At 41.4% G+C, this 22,738-nt stretch overlaps 1 protein-coding gene across 1 annotated transcript in view; it reads right to left on the bottom strand.

Moving 5' to 3' along the window:
- SORCS1 (sortilin related VPS10 domain containing receptor 1) overlaps positions 1 to 22,738 on the bottom strand; it is a 303,971-nt gene that overhangs the window by 79,075 nt on the left and 202,158 nt on the right. The window contains exon 6 of the mRNA XM_086467217.1: positions 8,101 to 8,165. Within this exon, the coding sequence (XP_086323343.1) occupies positions 8,101 to 8,165 (65 nt within the window). The remainder of the gene's footprint in view (positions 1 to 8,100; positions 8,166 to 22,738) is intronic.

Below are 22,738 nucleotides of genomic sequence, written 5' to 3'. Positions count from 1 at the left end.
GCACTCGGGAAAGTTCCCTCTCAGAGCTGTTCAGCCCTCTGTCCCTCTGCTCCCAGGAAGGAGGGGGGCAAGGGGCCTAGAGCCACCCCATAGTACTGTGTGGTACAGTATGTCCCCTCCTTCTCATAAAACAGAGAATGGACATGCATCTCTTCAGCTATAACACAACCAATTCCCAATCCTCATGTTTAATTCAATCGATTGTATCATGAAGGACAGCCCCCCCCCCCCCCCCCCCCCACCTGCCCCCACACTCATAGAATAGTTTGGGTTGGAAGTGATCTTTAAAGGTCATCTAGTCCACCCCCCTGCAGTGAGCAGGGGCATCTTTAGCTAGATCAGGTTGCTCAGAGCCCCGTACAACCTGACCTTGAATGATTCCAGGGGTGGGGCACCTACCACCCCTCTGGACAACCTGTTCCAGTGTTTCACCACCCTCATTGTAAAAAATTTCTTCCTTATACCTAGTCTAAATCTATGCTCTTTCAGTTTAAAACCATTACCCCTTGTCCTATCACAACAGGCCCTGCTACAAAGTTTGTCCCTGTCTTTCTTATAAGCCACTTTTAAGTACTGAAAGGCCACCACAAGGTGTCCCAGAGCCTTCTCTTCTCCAGGCTGAACAACCTCAAGTCTCCCAGCCTGTCCTCACAGGAAAGGTATTCCACCCCTCTGATCATTTTTGTGGCCCTCCTTTAGCCCCACTCCAACATGTCCATGTCTTTCCTGTGCTGAGGGCTTCAGAGCTGGACACAGTACTCCAGGTGGGGTCTCATTCTGTCTCAAGAAGGTTCTTGAGTGAAATACCTGGCAATCAGGAGCTTAAACAAAGCAGCATCCATTGAAATGACTGTACCCACCACCCCCTGAGCTCTTGGTGTGACTGGGAGTCTTTTCATACATGGGATTGAATCACCCAGCATAGAGCTATATAGGATCACAACTCTGTTTCCCACGTTGTTTCCTCCCCCACACCCCCCATTTCCTTTCACTTCCACTGTCTGTCTGGGACACACTAAGAGGAGACTGCAGTGTCTTCTTACTTCTCATGCAAACAGGTTATCTATCCTGACCACAGGGAGGTAACAGGATGGGTGCTGCTGGGATCAGCTAGCAAAGAAGATTAGGGAATCTCCTCCACAAGAGATTTAAAGAGCAGGCCAGTTTGACATCCATTACAGGTGACAGAAGTTTTTTCGATCCTGTTTTAACGGAGGAATGGGGACTATGTCTATTTCTGCTGTGATCGCAGGAGTCTGTGCAGCAGTGATTGTACCATTGATGAAGATTTACTAAGGCAATTCCTCTGAACTTTTACAGTGCAATTCTCCACGGCTTCAATTCTAAAATGCCAGTAATAACTACTAAAGGGCAGAGCACTGAAATTGCTTAAGCGAATCTCCCAAACAGCCAAACCCTGAGATGTGCACACCAAGAAAAGCTCCCTCTGCTATGGGAGACAGAAGAAAAAACAGGCTTCTTGCAGTGCCTGGATCCCTCTTTTTTTCCTAAGGGAAGTTTTGCTGTGCTCACATTAACTCAAAGATTTTGTTTCAGCATTTGATTCTCATGGACATTTTATGTGATTCCATTGGCAGAGCTTTGTAATTTAGGATTAATTAATGTCAATTAATGTATTCAGTTTCTAAGCTCTGGAATTAATTTCATTAGTTTTTCTGCACAGATGTTTTCCCTGCCATAGGTAATTAGGACGTTATGCTTTTCATTTCCAGAACCCTCACCTCCAACAACAGCTGCTGTTTTTAATATACAACAACAAAGTCACACTGTGCCTGGAGAGAAGAACATAGCAACTCCCAGCACTTACACCCCCAGACACTTTGATTTTGACAGGTTTAGACACCTAGAGTAGGATTCTTCTCAGCGAATGGCAGCTATTTCTAAAGAGAAAGTAAGAAAAGTCACAGAACAGAAGAATGGAGGAGACAACTTGTAAGGGAAACCTCTGACAAAATTCATCCGTTTCAGTGGTGAAACAGAATTGCAAATACTAACACATAGCAAAAGTTAAGAGCCAGGGGGACCCCGTGCTATGAAATATTTTAGTCTTTTCTGTTTAGCTTGAGCTCCGTGCTAATATGTTCTCAAGGGAAATGCATCCAGCCTGTCCCAGAGACATTTCTTGGCTCAGTTGGTGGAGACAGAAGGTCATTGGTGTTACTGGAGGTTGGTGAGCCTCTGCAAAAGTACACAGGAGAGTTTCAAATGCCTTCCTAAAGCAGAGTAGGTCTTTCTTCAGGATACCTTGTTGCTGAGTGTTATTTTGGATCACATCAAACTCTAGTATCAAATTTGGACACATCAAACTAATACCCACTGCTTTCTATTCTAAGCTTGCATGTGTATCTTTTGAAGACCTTATTTGATCACAATGAGAGTCAGAGAAAATATTCATTGTACTCGCTGCAGATGTATCATTTTTATTTTTCTTGTCTTTAATTCATTGAGAAATGTGTCCTTTTCTCTACAAATAAATCCACTAAGGACAAATCAGGAGTTTATGCAAAGAACATCCACATAATCTATGACTTGTTTGTCTTCCAGATTTACTATGGAGTATCCCAGTTCATTACTAAGCACCTTAGACATTAGGGATAGTTTCTGCTTTTGAAGGATGACTGGCATCCTGTAACTAATGAACCATAAGAACATGGTGGTAACATATCTCATTGAAAGACCCAGTCCTGTAATCCCTTTCCAACAGTGACTACTAACAGAAGCCTAGAAAAGTTTTTAACAATTTGTCCAGGTGCCTTGGTAGTCCAGGTACACCTTCACCATCTACAACCTCCCATGGCAATGAGTTCTACAATTTAATTAAACGTTCTCCCATACTTTAACCTTTCTACTCCTTTTCTAAGAAATACACAGAATGATTGTTCTTTATCCATTTCCATCTGGTCTGAATGTTGATTTGTGAAATGTTTATGATACAGGAATATATTCACAACTCTCCAGGTCTCAGCAACTGCAAAGCAATTAACCAGTAATGAAGATCAGTGAAATGAAGCCATCCCATTTACTAACTACTCATAATCTGTTTTTATCCTGCTGCTACTCTTTCTTCATTGCATGTCAGAGTCAGGAATCTTTCTTTACAGCAGGAAGTACAACCTCTCCAATTTCCGGCATAAGGATAGAATTAGAGAAACTAACAGATGTCATTCTCCAGGAGAAATACGAATCATGATCAGGAAAAAGTACTAGCCACAATCAGGAAAAAAAAATGACTGCAAAAGTTTAGGGGACTATGGGAATCAATTCACCACTTTAGCTATATTAGTAAAAGACAGTCAGGCTAGGTTGCCTACTAGTTTTTTTCCACAGCAGTGATTATTTTATTCTTCCTAGCAATGTTCTGTGAAAACAGAAATTAAAGACCTAGCACAACTTTAGGATTCAGACACCATTGGCCAGATGCGCAGTCCCTGTTGATCAGCAAGAAGAGCATGCCTGCTGACCCCAGGTGAGGCTTTGGACTTACCTGCAATCACAGCAGCACCTAAATTACCTTTCAATGAAAAAAGTTGCTGTATAAATCAGGACAGCAGAAAAGCAAAAGTAAAATTTTGGCCAGCATGTTAGAACACCCCTTAGCTTCTTTCATTCACACTTTAAAAAGAAAATAATTACACATATTAAAAACTTTACTCAAAGTCAAATGGCACCTATCTAAGCAAGTGCATATCTCATAAATGTAGCAGTTGGTTTTCTTGACATGCGTCCATAGAAACGGTCACTTAGAATCCTCTGAGTCAGCTTTGCCATCCTCCAGAGGGCCAGTGGGTATCTAGTTAGTCTCCAAACGCATTGTAGGAATCCATCTTCCTAATTCTCACCAACAGCCTGGATTCCTCAGTAGGCATCACCTGAATAAAAATCACCTCCCATGTCAATTAGCTTGAATCAGGCCTTACCGGGATAACCCTCCATAGCCCATTAATTAAGGATCTTCCTGGACTTGTGTATTCTTTATAAACCTAAACCCCACACATCATTAAGTTTATACACCTTCTGAAAGAACTTCAAGCTGTGTTTGAGCAAACCTAGATTTAACTTCCACCAGTCACTCTGCCTGCTGACTATGCTGGTGAATGTAACAAAGACAAGCTTATCGTGTGGTTAAGAACTGTAGGGGATTAATTGTCTTACTGGGGTGTTGACCTGAAACCAGGCAAAAAAATTCCACAATTCCTGCTGACTTTGCTGGCTCGCCTCTGATCCCGTTCCAAAATCAAAGTGGAACACCAGGGACACCCAAGTGTACAAATGGAAATGCGAGATAAGGTTCATATGAACTTCTTCCAACCAGAAAAATCAGTTTTACCACTGTGCTCTCGGTCCCAGCTTGACTCGGATTGGGTCTGAAGCCTTTAAAAAATAAAATCATCACATTTGACAAGATGAAAATTTGCTTGGTGCTCTCCAAAATACACACAACAGGATTAAAAACAAAAAATGACTATGATTAGCCATGTAAATCTGTCTTCATCAATACAATTAAACTGCACAGTCTCTACTCAATTTTTTTATCACTACCTGCACCCTAGTTTGATGAGACACAGTGTGTTCAGAAGGAGTCCAGATTGTTCTGGATCCTGAGGGGAAAAAAAAAAAAAGGTATGGAGAATGTGTGCTCAGGTACAACATTGCTAGTCAGATCCTCAGCGGGTGTAAATCAATATGCCAGTGAAGTTATACTGATTTATGCCTGCTAAGAGACTCCTCTTTTGGTCCTTGTAAACCTTTTACATTATGTATATAAACACAATAAATAAAATGCACAGACAGACCATAATCAGGGAGCAGAGACAGAGTTATTGGTGTTCTAGCAGGGAAAGCCCAATACTAAGGTGGTTGCTGACAGATGTTCACAAATAACCCTGCCAGGGAGACGGGCTAACACTGTACTCTGCTGACATTTCTACTTCTTCCACCTAAAGCTGCAGTTGTACTACTCAGCTTCTGCTCGAAGAGATACGGGCACAAGAATGAGGTGGTTTTTCTTATTTGTACTGAGTTCAGCAGGTTTTTGCTTAGTTCTTATATTTCCATTTCATGATCTTTCACTTCATTGTACAGATTGTGTGGTTGTTTCCATACCACTCCCCTTCCTTTCCTTCTTTCTCCCTGCCTTGTTTTGGCAAGTCTACCTTCTCAAATTTAATCCCTTTATTGAATTTTTACATTTGGTTACCTCTCAAAAGAGAGTTTCCAAACAAAGTATAAGTAAATGCAAGAACATTAAAAAGAGAAAACACACAAAAAACTCCAGAAAAATTATTTGCAAGTTACCCTTAGCTTGAAAAAAAAAGTATCTTTCTCACTTCTCTCCACTTCACCCCGTCACCCCACTGGCAGTGACACACCTGTTTCATTCCAGAGAAGAAAGGTTTTTTCTTCCATTGGAGGGTCATGGTTACCTCATCCAGGAAAAGGAGACTGATTTAGGACTTAGAAGAAGGCTCTAGTAGCCAAGACACCTGAATATATGAAGTTGGTCATGGCAACTAGAATAATGGACCGCGTGCACACTCTTAGCCTGTCTCAGTCTCAAAAACTTGTGACCTGCAGCCCTATCAATTGTCTTCTGGCAAAAAATGCTGTGATATGTTCCAAGGTTACTGATCTCAGCTACCCACCATAGTCCTCTGCCAGAGATCAATGCTCCCAAGAACAATGGACAAAACAGAGCATGCACTTTCTGAAAATCCAACACATTTTCTTATATTTCCAGTGAGCTGAGCTGGGGACCTCCTGATTCATGAGCAGAAGTTTCATCTGAATGACTGGTTTGCAAGAGGGCCCACCACTGGCTGAAGGTTTTGATTCCACTGCTATATTTACACCAGTAGTTGCTGTATTAACACTAGCAGTTCTGTCACTGCCTAAACAGAAAAACTGAAGTTGTGCTGCCTCACAGCTAAGCCAATATAAGTGCTTAGAATCAGTTACTAGAGCTCGGTTGATGAACAGTAATTTGTTATTCCACAATTCTTTACCAGTGTGCCTGACTCCCCAGTGAGGCCAGTTTCATCTACCTATTTCTTTCGGGTTCCACCTTAAGAGCTGTAACAAAGCTTATTAATTTGTTAAGCACTCAAGAAGTCCTTTGCAGAAATGTGCTATAGCTGTGCAAAACATTCTTATTACAGCCCAAGAACTCAAACAAGACCATTCAAGGCATTTGGAGCATGACACTTTCTCTGTCCACCATGAGGTGAACATCCCTCAAAAGCATCACCAGAATATAGCTCCTTAAACCTCAATTGTAGTGCTTCATCTCAATGACCTCAAATTCTTAATGACTTATAAAAGTAATATTTTGTGCTGAAATAGACACTATTCTGTTTGAATATTTCATTCTCATTTAGCATGTCCCAAGAAATAGAAAGCCTCATGTTCCCAGCCTTGCCGCCATGTTCAGGTAAGTGAAATTGAGAGGAGAAATAATCATCAGAGATCACAAATGACAAGAACTAGCAATAATACATTCTTTCACTTCTACTAATCTTGCATATCTTGAAAGGGAAAGACCTTTAAAACTTTATGGTTTCTATCACAACTGTTTCTTTTCAAAATTCATCTTCCAAAAAAATCTTTCATGCTAAATTTCAGTGAGCTAAAAAACCGATTACCTTACAGTCAGCTTTTCAGACAGTTTTTAAATTTTTGATGACAAAATATACATTTTAAGTAACACCACTGCATGAGGAAGTATAATTCAAGGGAGAATTTTACCCATTTTTAAAGGGATTAATTGGCTGCATCATTAATACTTACATATTGCAAATGGTAAAAATCTGCTTGTTAAGTTGCAGCACAGCTGCTGTTTACAGAGGAAACAATATGGAAGTACAATGATGAGATCTATGGCAGCCAGGCTTTAGGTGTGATGCCTGCCTGAGGCAATCCAGTGTTGTGGGAAAGAAATCCATGGAGGAAGACCTGCAAAGGCAGTGGAGCTCAAAGATAAAGCTTGAGGAAGCATGGGTGGGAGGAGAAAAGGCCAGCAGGTGGCTTAGGGTGCCTGAGAGAATTTACAGCCAATTAAGAAAATATTTTGCAGTTGCAGGTAAAGGAGGCTCCTGGAATGGGGAACAGGATCTCAAGAGGCAAAGCAAGGAGGGAGAGAAGCTGATGAAAGTGAAGGACAATGATAGGATAAGCAATAACAGTGAGGAAATACACTTAGGCTGGTCATTAAAAGGTTTCTAATGTAAAAGAAATGAGGTATTTTCAAAGGTAGCACCTGAGGCAGAGTATCCCTAGTCTGTTGAAACTGTAGAGCTATGAACAAGGTGATGCTATGTTGCCCACGTTTAGCCTGTACTTGGGGCTAAACTGTAACAGTCATTCTATCACCTGACAACCCCCCACCAGCCAGGGAGGGGAATCAGGAAAAAGGAGAGAAGACCCATGGGTAGAAGTGAAACAGACTTAGTGAAACACCACTGATACAAACAGAGATACACAGAGTTATACTCCGTCAAGTGAATACCCAGTCATCACAATCAACCAGAGAACAGTCCTTGAGATAGAGGAGGAGCCCCACAGGAGCTCCCTCTCCTCAGCAAACCTTCCCCCTTTAACCATGACATTATGGTGTGGGCTACCCCTGTAGATAACTCATGTCAGCTGCCCTGGCTGACTTGAAACTGCTGATGGCCTGCCCAGCATGGCTGGGCTGGGATTCTGTCCCAGGCAAACCAGTACCTATGTACTGTGTGAAACAGCAGCTAGAATCTGTGACCCAGGAACTTCGCTCCAATGCTGTGTTCCCATGAACAAAAATCACATAGGAAGAAAGAAAAGTGCTGTATTTACTAACTCAAATTACTGCTTATCACCTATTCTTCCTTACCATGTTCTCGGCTCCTTTCACAGCCTGTTATTACCAACTTTTTGCCTTGCTGGAAAGACTACTTTTCTGACAGACCTGCCTCAGAACAGTCAAACCCCTCATATCAAATGAGTGGATCACTGAAGAGAAGTCAGATTTCCATCATGGTATTGTGTGGTTACAAGAATATGTGGGCAGTCCAGAACACCACAATATTTGGAAGCTGCTGTACTTACAACCATCCACTGTCTTTGCCTCCAGGTGCACGAGATCAGGCTCTCTACCAGACCCCATCATAGACCTGTAGAAGACAGATTGATACAAAGGCATGAAAAACAACAGAACTCATGAATGTCTGAGATATTAAGTCCACAGGAGATCTGTTTAGCTGGACCTAAACTCACACTCACAGTTAAGAGTTGATAATTTTGAAAGCATTTTTGAGTTTTCCCTAAATAAACTTGAAAATTCAAAAGAAAGTCTACCATTTTATCGAATCAATGCCATTGTACTTATGAGTTCTTTATTTCTGGCCCCTTTATTTCACTTCTGTCCATCTGGAGACTTGTTTCTGTTCTCCTTGGTGCCTGACATTTTGATGTGTATCCTGGTTTGGTCAGAAGGATGCATTTCAGTTCTGGGTGGGATACAGAAGACTTTAACTGATGGGATGATAGTGTTTGTCAGCATACTAGTTATAGATGTTCCTTTATATTGGGCATTTTATGCACAATTGCTTAATTGACATGCTTAATGTTCAATATTCCCTTACTAATTACTAAATTTTAAAAACCCATTTCATCTTGAGACGTTTTATCACTTCTGATCTAATAAAAAGTGTTCCATTAATAAAAGAAATGTCAGATTGACTCAGAAAATGACTGTTTGTTCACTCTGAATTAACAAGCAACATAAAGACATTGAGCACTGCAAATAATGGGTTTACGGACTCAAGCTTTGTGTCCATTGTTGAGGTTGCCCTGGACTGGCACTGCTGGCCTCAACAGCTCCCTGGGACAGTCCAAATGGCCAGTGGTTTGATGGACAGTCTGAATTATGGCAGTACTATTTGCAAGTATGTTTCAATCCCATTGTACAGCAGCCTCAGCAGCATCTCTGACAATCAATATCAGCCTTGTTTCTGGTCTTGGTCCTATCCAAGTCACAACACTAGATTAAGGTTAAGGTTTAAACAACCAGTTTCTTGTTAGCCACCTGACCTCCAAATTAATAGATGCATGAGGGAAGAGAAACATTCATTTCCAGTGACAGACAAATTAGATACTCTTCTGTTCAAAGCCTCATTACTTTTCAGGAAATCAAAAGTGAGGTTCAAACAGTGATTTAGACCTTAATTCAGTTCCCACTGGCTGCAACCAGAGGCAGCTCCAGCCCTTAATCATCATGCGCATTAACTAATAACCATTATAAAAATGTTAACAAGACTATTTGTGTCCTGATTAATCCTTAGCTTTGCTAGACAAAATCTGTAACAATTCTCTAGCTATAAAAGGTTTCGATTTTTGTTCTGCTTTGCTGGGGACCGGAAGTTTCAGAAAAGACTCTGAACAGCGTTACTTTCACCTCCATTTTTAATAACACTTACGGCAAGCTCTTTTTCTTCTAAACATTTAACTTCCATTAAAAATCTCAACTGCCTAATAATTGACACCAAGTTGGTGGGAAGGGAGTACCTTCCTAGGGCATTTTTCCTTTACCTGCTGTCATCAGCAGATTTAGGGCCAAAATGCTGGGCCTGCTAGTTGCAATTCAGTTCAAGATAGACAGATGCCAGTAACAAACAGCTCTAAAAAACTGCAGAAGGTCTAAGCTTGTAATTTGGCATATCTCCTTTTTATTCTTGTTTATTCAAGCAGGCTTTAAGCACACCTGGAACTGGGCTATTGCAGAAGACACAATACAGATTTGTCAGTGCATTCCTCCTCCTGACCCCACACAGCCCCATGGGGATGTGAACTCTCCAAAGAAAGAAGGATTATATTCCATGAATTTGAACACTTTGTCTCTGAAGAGATACGCAACAATGGTATTCATCCAGTAAAGAACTTATTGCCCTAGTTAAAGCCTGTGAGTCTACAGTCAGGTGCTTTGGGACTTTCTTCCTCACAGTGCTATTCTGACCCCAAGAAACACCTCTATTCCATCTTCTCAGGCAAGACAGCTAATTCGGAATGAGAAGTCTTACTGATTGATGGGACGTGATTGTCACTGTTGTTTTCACTTGTGATACGAGCCATAATTTACATCAAACTCTTCAATGCCTTACGACCAGCACATAAATATCTGGACCCACCAAGATCTGAAAGTTAGAAGGCTACAGCTGTAGTAACCTGTTACAACTTAGTCTTACACTACGACAGCCAGTACTGGGACTGTAGAAGCTTCAACTCAAGGTAGAATTAAGAAAACAATTGTCCCAAGGACGTACAGAACAAGGATGGCTGAAACATGACTGGCGATAAACATTATTAATCTACTCAAGGGCTTGCTTTCTTTTGATATCACTTAACTCCTGCAAATTAGAAATAAGATGACAAACTAAGATGAAAACTAAGGCCCAGAGAATCTTAGGGAGTTCCTAAAGCCAAAGAGGACATCTGAGGTAGAGGCAAGAACCATATTCACATCTTCCTATCTGCTAGATCTTTCTTCCTACCTTAGAAAATATACATTCCATTGCTTTGATATATAATAGGTTTAATTTACTTGTGATAGGCCATAATATTAAATGAAAACATGAACAATCAGTTGCAAAGGACAGGCAAAATACAAATACATATCTGCTCAAATCAATATTAGCTGTACACAGCTGACATCCAGAAACATGCCACTCCCATCTGGATTCTGCTGACAGCTGACTGACCAGAATTTTTTTAATGTCACATTTTCTTGTGTCATGCTTTCCTGTTCCATGATAGCACTGTGGTATTTCTGTATACATCCCTCCACACCACCTGAAAAGCCACATAAAGTCATATTCATCTTACCCAGTTATACACTATAGATATTTAACTGTGAACTAATCACACTCAACTCTCTTTGGGGTGTGACGAGAAACAGATCATTTTGCACTGTGGTTCACCTGAACGGGGTTTGATATGACTTCACGAGAAGACAAACTTTATCCTAGAAAGGGCTATTTCTCTCCATTGAATATAAGATGTCTGGACACCCATATGTGATCCCGTAAACGTCCCAAAGCAGGTAACACAACAGACCTGAAATATGTTTATCACCTACATTTAAAAACATGAATTACAGGCTATAGATTGTAAGTAAAGGGGAAAGAGAATGTCCTGGGCCACCTTCTGAGAGAGTAATGGTTTATACAGCTTACCTCAGCTTTATTATTTACTATATGGCATGTAACAGTCTAGGAGACATTCAGAAATGCAATATTGACCACAATGAGCATATACAGAATATAAATACCATGCTCTTGGTTGCACTGCCCCTGAGAACATGCACTCTGTAGGAAGATAGACATATCCTTTTACATGTATATGACAATCAGTTCTTAAAGCATCTACTGGAAACAAGGTGTTAGGAACTGTGAAATATACATCAGAAATCTTAAATTTTTAGTATTTAACAGATCTATCGCACCAATACTGAGCATGCAGCTACACTATTAGTGGGTTTTCTTGGCTTTTTCATTTGGTTGGGGGCGGGGAAAGCATCATCCTTAGAAGCTGAGGAGGACAATGTACTTCTACAAGCCTGAGTATTATTACGTAACAGTGTTAAACCCATGCATCCAAAACAAAATGAATAAACCTAACTGATTACAAAGAAATTCCAGTCCTGACTGATGACTGGATTTAAACCAGTCATCAAACCTTATACCAAAACTAGAGTGATCAGTAAATACAAGCTTCACACATGGAAGAAGGAAACTACATGCTGGATTTGCCCTAGATAACAGCAGAGCCTCAAACTCTGTGTTTCTAACTTGATACAGCTGCCCACTCTACTTCATTATCTACTGTGCATATGGTCAATGCAACTTGGGCACTGTACACCTCACAAGGAAAAGTGCTGCACGTTCGACAGCTTATAAACCAAGCATCCTGCAAAGAACAGGGGAATGGATGAATAACACTCTTGGACCCACTCAGTTACTGATTTCTCTCAGAAATTTCTCTAAAAATAAACAGCAGTGCAAAACTTTGCCACGCCCTGTTCCGAGCAACTTCTGTTAGGTATGCCAGCAGCACCTTCTTCTCATATTTCTCAATTCTATTCTTCCCTTTCAGCATCCGTTCTCAAAGACTAATCACTCATATATCCACAAACTTTTCTTCTTTCCACGGTCTATGTTTTCACTTTATGGTAAAATGCCAGCATGCCCTTTGTCCATCCCTTTAATCCCAGGCTTTCTGTAATACTCCCTGAAACTTCAGTACACCAGCGATATGCTTGCAACACTTTCTGCTGAATGGTGCCTAGTGCATTTTTGCGACTAGCTTTTTGTGTTTTGTTGGTATTGTCTGTATGGTTTGAAAAGTGAAAAAAAAAAAAAAAAGACCAAAAAAAAAATCTTTTGGGAAAATGAGGCTTTAAAAAAAGCCAAGGGATCTTTTGGGAAAATGAGGATTTAAAAAAAGCCAAGGGGAGTGCAAGGCTATGACCCCAATGCCTTTACACAGAAGATGCTCACGTTACAAAAAATACAGGACCCCTGCAGTCCTATTACAAAGTTGCTTCCTAAAATTTTAATCACCATCAAGCCTACTAAGTAGTCATCTGCACTTGAGAGCTTCACAAATCGATATCACTGGCTGCAGCACAGTAATTGCTCTGAATGCAGATTCCAGATCCACCGTGAGAAGCAGCACAGGGAAAAGACCCCAAATCATCCTCTGATTTAGAACTAGGCTGAACTAAACAAAGCAGCCTGGCACTGCCCACTGCACAGCAAATGCTAGTTGGCATATTTCTGTAGTGACCAACCCCTTGCCATCTCTCTGTCCGAAACATTTCTAAAACCTTGGCTTCCTTGGCCTGTCAGCTCTTCTGAGCCAAGGAAATCCAATAGAGACCCTGTTATCCTCGCGTTTCCACCTCTTCTATCTTTTTTCACTTCTAGGGACAAAAGCAATTGTTTATGCATACTGGGAACTGATGAGGCTTGCAAGGCAGTCAGACCACTCAGAACTGCAAAAAGGCATCATTGTAAAGAGCAAAAGCTTCCGCTTGGTGTACTCAATTTCAACCACCATTTTCATAAACAAAGAACTCGAAGCACCAGACAATAAAGGGCTCCATCTCAGGGGTTTCTGCATTCTGAAAAGTAGCTTTGGGTGTATACAGTTTTGCATACTTGACTTCAGACACAGTCACACTGTATCTGGAATCACACGCACAAGAAACTTGATAGCAAACTTTTCATATGTACTTCTTGTATCATACATGCTCACAGCAGCCAAGACCAAAGGTCTTTAAAGCTAAGCAATAAGAGACAACATTATTTTGCAGAATCTTCCATGTAAATGGCCCAGAATGAAAGGCTGGAAGAACAGAAATATTACTGTGCCCTTTTCACAGTCAGAACCAGTGTGAATGTTGTTCACTCTTTAGATAGGAACAGAGATGTTATGCAGCTTTCCCGTGTCTCGGAGAAAATGAACAAGTGCAGAATCAGGACACCTCCTACCACCCCTCACCTTCTTTTGCAGGGAAACAGGTATGATTCGTTCATGCAGCAAGGGATGGCAGATAAATGACAGATAACAGCACAATAACTAAGGTGGGTGGAATGAGATCCACACAGTTCTGGTCATTTTGAGCTTATCGACACTGACTCAGAGTAGGTTAGAAATGGTTGCAATGCAATACCGAACAGAAAAGTGACACATTGCTCTGAAAATCCAGTTTGAACTCTCATCATTAAAAATGCTCATTTGCCTCTGTACCCTCTCCTCCCCTTCCCACAACCTGTCAGGATTTTCTTTCTGGAATTAGACTCTACTTGCATCTGGCAGACGACTTTGTGCTTAATGTGTTATTTATTTTGAGATGTCTCCTGACCTTCAGCATTCCTTTTGCCCAGCCCCAATTTCAGCAAACCTCCATCGCTACATATAACTGCGTTACACAGAATGACTAATTAGCTGCAAGAGACAGGTGGAAGAGAGAACATACTCTCAGAGATCCTTATGCCAAAGTTGTCCTATGAACATAAATATTCTAACAAGCTTTATCCTGTCACAATAGAGCTATAAAGTTGCTCTGTTCAGCACATGATAATGGCTTTGTAATTCAATTATTGGTAGAATTTGCCTCTGGGGATTTATCTTCCTTTAGCCTCAGCACTCATGCGAATCCCTTATCATAAATCTTGCCAACACAAAACCAGCTCCCCCACTGCCTCTGGGACATGTCCTGCCACTTCATGTTAAAAAACTGACAGCTTATTCCAACTTGGTGAATGGCAGGTTTGTTTTTGTTTTAAAGGACAGAATGAAAACAACAACAGCGGATGACGTTCATGGAGTCCTCAGTAATAATTTTTTTGGTAACACTGATGCTTCTATAAGACTCTAAATCCTAATTGCCATTCATAAAAATAGTAACATGTAGCACTGAACTGGGAGGTTTTTGTCCAAAGATACAAAAGTACTTGACAATCAACCTTTAAGTAACCTTACCTGCATGATACTGATTTGTTCAGGACCTATGGAAAAGTACAAGACCAGCAGACCAAGTTAGAAATAGGAGTTGGGGAAAATTTTTGTTCTCAGCTTTGTAGATAAACTCCACTGATTAGTCAAGAGCACAGGGATCTCATTGATTTGACCAAGATCACACAGTTGTTATATGGCAGAGACAAAAATAGAGCCTGAGAATCCTCCAGGCTCCTTTTTCTTTTACTACTATATTGAGTCCATGAGGACTTTGCAGATACTCTCTGTTCCTTTTTTGCTTGCAGAGGTCAGTGAATCTGCCCCAGGGAGCTTAGTGTGCGAGGGAATTCTTGTGGTTTCTTTAGTTCAGTCCCTATTATGTGAATTTTTACAGATTTTACTATTCCTGGAACATACATTAAAGATTGCTTTCTAGCTTTAACATCTCTTAACCATATTCTCTTGACGTGTTTTAGAAACAAAGGACCAGATTCCAGACAGGCATAAATCAGCATTTCATTCTTTATATCTGGCCAATAAATCTCCTCTGACAATAATCTAATTAGATTTTCCCTGCTACATCTCTGCACTGTTCTTTCCCACATTGTCCATTCAGATAAAATGATATAATTTTGTGCAATTCAATAGGCAGTCACTGGGCGAAATCCATTCTACGGTACACTTTACTCAGTTTGTCACCTTTTCTCTAGAACTGATGGAAAATAGCAGTGCAGTGAGTAAAGCCCAACTTCTCCTACTTGTGCCATCTCACAACTCTGACCCAGAAAAACATGTGGCTGTTGCTGCTATCACTAAAATACACAGATAGGTAAATAGTGGTGTGATTTCCAGGCCATGGGGAGTCACTTCTACTCTCACTATCATTTTTTACAACCCTAGACCGGGATTATACACAGCCTTCCACTCCATGATGTCCACATACCCCACAGCTTCGAGGACAGTAGCAAACCAAGCCTTCTCCCCTGCTGCAGTAACACCACAGCTCTCTGTGGGAAGCTCCACAGGAAACTTGTCTAAAACTCTGAAACAGATGGATGTGAACTCTCAAGGAGGTAGCTATCAATTGATGGTAATTCTGAGTGGGAGGAATGTCTTAAAATGAGGATCTAAATCAAGTAGTTAAAAGTCAGTTACCAGGATTAGATCCTGATTTTAAGATAGTCCTCTTGTTCTACATCTCTTTTTCATATATTGCAGGAAACTTAAGACACTGTACTGCCTTGAAGGAAGAGAAGGACGAAGGTACCCTCTAGTTATAGCCTCTGAACTCAGCTCTGTGACATAATGGGCCAAACCTACCTGATTTACTGCTTCTCTGCTGGTACAATCTAACAGGATCACAGTGTCCCACTGTGTTAAGATGCGTGATTCTGACATCTTGTAGTGCTGTGGCCCAGTCAGTATGCTCTGGAGGAGGCCAGCAAGTCATTTACAGCAAGAGTAGAAAGTCAGCTCTGGTAACACAATATGCTACTCATTAAACATACAATAGCAAATTGCAGTGAAACCTTCCTGACATAGATCTAGACAAATCCACAGCTAACTTTACTATGCAACTCGCTCATACTCTCAAGGGCTGCCCTTTATAGGTGCATACGGAGAAATCAGCTTATTAGTCCAATTCCCTGACATGATCCAGGGTCCTGCGCATAGCACTGTAAGCTCTTGCTACTGAGTAACCCCCAAATAAAAATTTTGAACCTGGTATATGGATGCCTCTCTACTTCTACAGATCTTTAAAGGGTGGAAGTGGATGATGGGAGACAAGTTGAAGCTTGTGGGAATCTGTACTGATTTATAAAGTATCTCTGGATGAGTTTTTAAGATAAATCAGCTGAACTGGGAAAACCAAAATGCACCAACCTATACATCAATCAGGCTGGGGCCTCTCAGTCTCAAAAGGCTTATTCAGGTGAATATACCTCTTAATCCCATTCACAACTGCAGGACAAGACTCTAAGAGGAGGAAGGGGGCTAAGTCAGGTAAATGGTCAAGATTCTATTCAGTCATGACTTTTAGAACACTCAAGTTACTCTTTGTGTTGAGTTTGTGTCGGTGGGAGGGCGGCAGCCCCGGGAGGGACCCGCGCTGGGGGGTTCTGGGGAGCTGCGGCCCCGCGGGAAGGACTCGCGTTGGGGTGGTTGGAGGAGGAATGTCTGCCGGGAGAGGGACCCCGCGGTGGGGCAGGGGAGGGTGCGAGGGCCCCTCTCCCTGAGGGGGAAGGAGCAGCGGAGACCCCTTGTGCTGGCCGGGCTGTGACCCCCATTCCCTGCCCCTGCGCTGCTGGGCAGGAAGAGGGAGCAGAGCTGAGTCCGGGAAGGCCGGAGGGGCGGAGGGAAGGTGCTCTTAAGAAGTACAACCAGGTCTCATTATCCTTGGTGGTGGTGGTTGTTTAAATTAAATTGATGTTGTTTTCCCCAAGTTGAGTTTGTCTCCTGCCCATGACCACGACTGGTGAGTGAGCCCTCCCTGCCCTTTGTCTCGGGCCTTTTGGTTGTATTTTCTCCTCCCCATCCCTCAGAGGAGGGGGTAGGGGTGAGTGAGTGGCTGCGTGGGTCTCTGTTGCTGTCTGGGTGGGCTCAAACCAAGACACTATTTTACCCACATCTTTAGAGTCCCCATGATAATCAAATAGGGTTGAGAATACTTTTTCTCTCACATGGTAGAACTCTGCCATACTAAGGATTTGAGACTGAGGAGTTAAATTTGCTCTGACAAATCTTGATTTGATTATGAGTAACAAGTTCTCTCAAGAGACTTCTAGGACCAGAGGATCTGGTTATTATAGACTCAGAAAACCAGAGGGCTGTCAACCTCAGCTGTGTGACTTTGGGCCATTTTCTCGGCCTTGTCCAGGGAAGACAGATATGTATTTTGTATCTCGGTTTCTTAAGAACTAAAACTTATCATAAAACCAAGTAGTCTAAATGAGCTTTCAACAGCAACAGAAAGAGGATGCTGCATGACTTTTTTTCCTGTCCTTGCTGACCCATACGGCATTGGCAAATTTGTCTTTGGAAGTCAGTCAGGAATAAACTCCTAATTCCCAAGATAAATCTGAGAGATTTCAGCATTTTGTACCACTTGTACCAAAAAGATCGAGCTATGTCAGGGTCCAGCTATCTATGAACCGTAAGCAGAAGTTTTCACTAATTCCATTGAAAAGTCAGTGGGATCTTTAGTGAATGCTGCCAACTGAGAGTATGCTTCCTTGCACTCTAGCTGGGCAGGATGTAACACTGACCTTTCTGGTAAGAAAACATGTCTACATTTAGCCTGTACCTGGGGCTAAACTGTAACAGTCGCTCTATCACCCAATGACCCCTCACCAGCCAGGGAAGGGGAATCAGGAAAAAGGAGAGACCCACGGGTTGAAGTGAAACAGATTTCATGAAAACACCACCAATACCACCAGAGATACACAGAGCTATACTCAGCCAAATGAATACCCAGTCATCACAATCAACCAGAGAACAGTCCTTGGGAGAAGCCAGAGGAGGAGCAGGAGGAACCTCATAGGAGCTCCCTCTCCTCAGCAAACATTCCCCCTTCAGAATGATCATGACATTACGGTGTGGGCTGCACCTGCAGCTAACCTAGGTCAGCTGCCGTGGCTGACCTGAAACTGCTAATGGCCTGCCCAGCATGCCTAGGCTGGGATTCTGTCCCAGCCAAACCAGGACAAAATGGTAAGTGTCAGGGGCACTGACTGGTGACAAAGTGCTCTAATGTGTGTTGCTCACCATCAGTGATGTCAGCAGCAGCAGCATGATAAGGGCCAAGGAAAGGCATGGTTGCAGATTCGCTCTTCACTCTGGTCCCTGGCCGTGTTGCTTACCTGCAGCTCATCTGTATCTTTAGGCTGGCAGCTATGAAGCTGTCTAAAAATATTAGCAAGGTAATAGCAGCCTGTGTTATAGAGGCTTGGACCTTCAGTCTGACTTTCACCCAAAACCAAATGTGTGGTGTTCAATTCAGAAAAATAAAGATGGAAATCAAGGAGAAGTCACTACTCTTGCTATCCCCCCTCAGTCAGTTGCTTAATTCAGATCTCCTCAAAACTGACATCTGTGATGTGCCCCTCTGGTATATGCCCATCTCCACCATATCTAAACTATGAAATACATATATTTTAAAATTAAATTTCTAGCACCCATCAACTCATTGGGTATGGTTTGTGTGTTAGATGAAGTGGACAATTTATTGGGCAGGCTCTCACAATGCCCTTAGATTGGCATCTTCCCTGTCAGCCTCCAGCAGTTGCCCTGCAGTGATTAAAAGGTCTTGTTCAGCAATATGCAGCATCATTTGTAAACAGCCCAGATACCATGCCATTTAAATTGCCTCAGCCTACCTGGGTGGGTGTGCAAATCTCACAAAGCCAAGATCTGACAAGAACATTGGGACAGTTCACCCAGCTTGCTCCAACTGCTTGAATATAATGAAGTTTTTAACAGGGTTTTGACACTTTTTTCCCTTGATTTTCAGCTCTTTCAGCTGCTCCAATGAACACAGTCAGAGCTTTTCAAACACAGTCTCTAGCCTCTTCTGGAAAAGAAAATATATATACTCTATGATTCCCCTCTGAAGATTAACTTTCTTTGCCATTTCTCATAAAAGAAACACAAATATAGCCCTATCTACTCATCTGTCCTCCCAGCTACTTACTACTTCATCTTTTTCTCCCTTTCAGTTTGTGTGCATATCTTTGTATTGTTTGAGGGGAATGGTTGGTTGGCTGATTTTTTACAATGTGTGCATCCATTTTCTTCTCCTTCTCATACTCAGAAAAAAACAAGACAGAGGGGAGTCACAGCAACATCTCTTACCAGACTGACATATCTCCTGCAATTTCTTCAGGGAATGATTAACATCATGGACACATGACCCTACTGGAAATGAGATACACTATGATATGTTTTTACTTCTAATCAGCCTGTTATGCCTATGTAGTGCATAAAAGCCCTGAGCTGTAATTTTTGTCCTATTAAGACGTTCATCTTGGAATCACAGAATGGTTTGGCTTGGAATGGACCTTTAAAGATAATCTCTTCCAACCCTGTGCCATAGGCAGGGACACCTTCCACTACATGTGGCTGTTCAAAGCCCCATCCATCCTGACCTTGCACACTTCCAGGGAGGGGGCATTCATAACTTACCTGGACAAGTGTCTCACCACTCTCAATAGTAAAGAATTTCTTCCTTATATCTAATATACATCTACCCTCTTTAAGTTTAAAACTGTTATTCTTTGTCCTATGACTACAGTCCCTGCACCACTAGAGCATCTCCATCTTTCCTGTAAGCCCCCTTTAAGTACTGGAAGGCCACTATAAGGTCTCCCTGGAGCCTTCTCCAGGATGAACAACCCCAACTCTCTCAGCCTTTCTTCATAGGCCATAGAAGTTCCAGCTCTCTCATCATTACAGCTGTCTGATCTTCTTGGAGTATGGAGTGGTATTTCATTTGTCTTTCTCCTACTTATTTGTCTGGGTTTGATACACAGTGAAGTAAAAAAAAGTCAATAGCACTAATACAGTTAATGATTGTAACTTGATGATAATTTTCCATCTGAGCTTTTCTATTCTTCATTTTATGCTAGTTTTTAAGACGCTTTTATTATTTGGCTTTATTCCCCGCCCCATTTTTCAAGGTTACGTTATGATTAGAATTAGTTGAGAATATTTTCAGAAAATGCATCATTTTGATTAAAAAACCCACTACATTTTGCAGACATTTTAATGAGCTTTTTAACCTTTTATTTTTACTTTTTTAGGGCCAGCTCTAATGGTGATACCTTGACTTACTGACTTGGTTGACTTGATCTGAGGACCAGAATAAAAATCTAGCTTTTAATGAGCAATTTCTGCATATATATTTTGGGCATATTGAACTATATGCACTTTGACTTAGTTTTGGGTATTTTGCAACTACTGATCATGAATGTTTGGATTTTCAAGTCACAAGGTATCACTATTGAACTTTGACTAGATGATTGGACTTTTCTATGTAAGAAAAGCAGGAAAAAAAAGTGATTCCCATTATGACTGATTTGCCAATTTGTGTATAAATGTTCACATTTGTCATCACTACATACCAGCATCTTTGCCAGCAAAGTTCCACCATAGGAATGTATGCTGAAATTCACCAAGCATCACAAAAATAATCTCAGAATTATTTAGACAAAGCTTTTCTCCAACTTTTCTAACTAGCATCTACTGCATTCTCTTCTCCTAATGCCAACCACATTGGTAAACACGGTGCTATTAGCCTGCCGAACCAATATTGCTTAGAGTACTCCTTCTTAGTAATTAGGGTATTTTCATAGAGCACAGTTCCACAATTTCTAAGCACCTTGGTAACTTTCACACATTTTTCTGTCACAGTACATTTAACAGCAAAATCTCAAGAACCTGCCAGAGAAATAATAAAACCCATGAAAATTGTTGATACAGTGCAGAACTACAGTGCCTTGGGGCTGTATGCAGTGTGGATTCTTTTATGTTTCCATCAAACACATAACATACGGTTGACTCCGAGTGGGTTACGGTTTCCTCAGTATAACACTTTCACATACCTAGATTATGCAAACAGGTAGGTGATACCTGAATTATAGCAATTATTGGCAGTGTCAGTTTTACAGTAGCCCATAACTAAAGCCTGCCCAGCACAAATGTGTCCTTACAAACTTTTAAAGAGATAGAGAATTAAAGATCCCTTTTTTTCTCCTTTTTTTTTTTTTCTTTTTAAGATAAGAAAACCCTAGTCGCTCTGCTTTAAAGGTTTATCTGCTCATCCTCCATCTGATATCTTCCTCCACAGACTGACATTACAATCTCTTTCATCACAAGCGTGGCTGTCAGGGCATCACTTAGAGCTGTAGGTGGAAGAATGAAAAGGGGGAACAGAGGAGCTCTGAATAAACAAAGATTCTATTTTCACGTTAATCGTTCTTTTAATGAAACAGGATACAAGAATACAAAACACATATGAGCTACAAGGAGCTCAGTTGTCTCTACACGGTGTTTTCTCAGCGTTATGTAGTAGTCATCAGCAGATTGCTTTAATTTTGCTCTTCAGGGGTTTAAATTTCTCTGGGATGGTAGTAGGAGGGGGTGTTTCACAGAGCAGCCAAAAATAAGCAAATAAAAAAGAAAATTCTCTTGGAAACAGGTACCAGAAATGCAGCTGTAAAAGACACTACAATTTCTCTGACAGCATTTGCAGGCAGAGCCTTCTCAAGAGTAAAACTAGGAAGCTCAGTGGTGTTTATTCACAAGACTTAGAGTGATCCACAAACTATTTGCAAGACCACTTGACAGAGTAAAATGCCAAAGGCTTTGCTTTGTGTGTTCCTGATCTGTCCCAGAATCTTCCTGAAAAGTTGCAGTTTAGATAGTCCTGGAAGCAGTCTCTATTAAATCAATTCCTCAGCCTTCCTTAGAAATCGGAATATAGCCCTCATTCTCCGCACAGTATGGCTGTGTTCTGGTTCATCTCTTCAAAACCATTTGATTTAGAGAAAGCATCAGGAACAGGAGAGCATCCCCACAGTCTGCTTTCCTTGAAAAGTTGTGACTTCAGGACATTTTCCTTCACTATTCATTTCTGCTTTTAAGAATAACTGGAAGCCAGTCTTTTTCAGGCTGATTAGATTCAGCATATTTCCAAGGCAAAGGAATCTAATTTTCTACTTGTACATCAGCCCTGGCTACAGAGATGTTGCTGTAGAAGTTTTGATTTCATTTGTACACCTGCACCTTCTTATCTCCCAGTTCCCTTTTTCTTTTCTTGCATGGGGAGTCAGCAGTGGCCATGTTCTGAGTGCAAAGGGATGCCCTTCTGATTCAGCGCTTCTGTGCCTGTTTTGTCCTCAGGTACTTGACTGCACAGAAATGGAAATGCATAGAATAGCCCAGTGTGGCTCTCTGTGGTGTGCATGTTCTCAATTACAGATGCACATCTCTGTTTTCTACTACGGATGGTTGTGAGGACTGGCAGTGTTCATATAATTGCAGCTAACTATTTTTTTCTCAGGATGATGATGATCATAATAAATAAGCCAGAATGAGATGCGACACTGTCTCCACAAGTTGTATTATTCTTACTTTTGATAGCAGAAGTACAGTCTAACTTACGTTGAGGTGTGTTATGCAAGGGACGTTTTGTTCAAGGTGAAAATACAGGCTTGCAGTTTCATGTTTT

Source organism: Leptosomus discolor, chromosome 6, assembly GCF_034619465.1.
Source record: "Leptosomus discolor isolate bLepDis1 chromosome 6, bLepDis1.hap2, whole genome shotgun sequence".
Lineage (NCBI taxonomy): Eukaryota > Metazoa > Chordata > Aves > Leptosomiformes > Leptosomidae > Leptosomus > Leptosomus discolor.
This window is presented reverse-complemented; position numbering and strand designations above follow the sequence as displayed.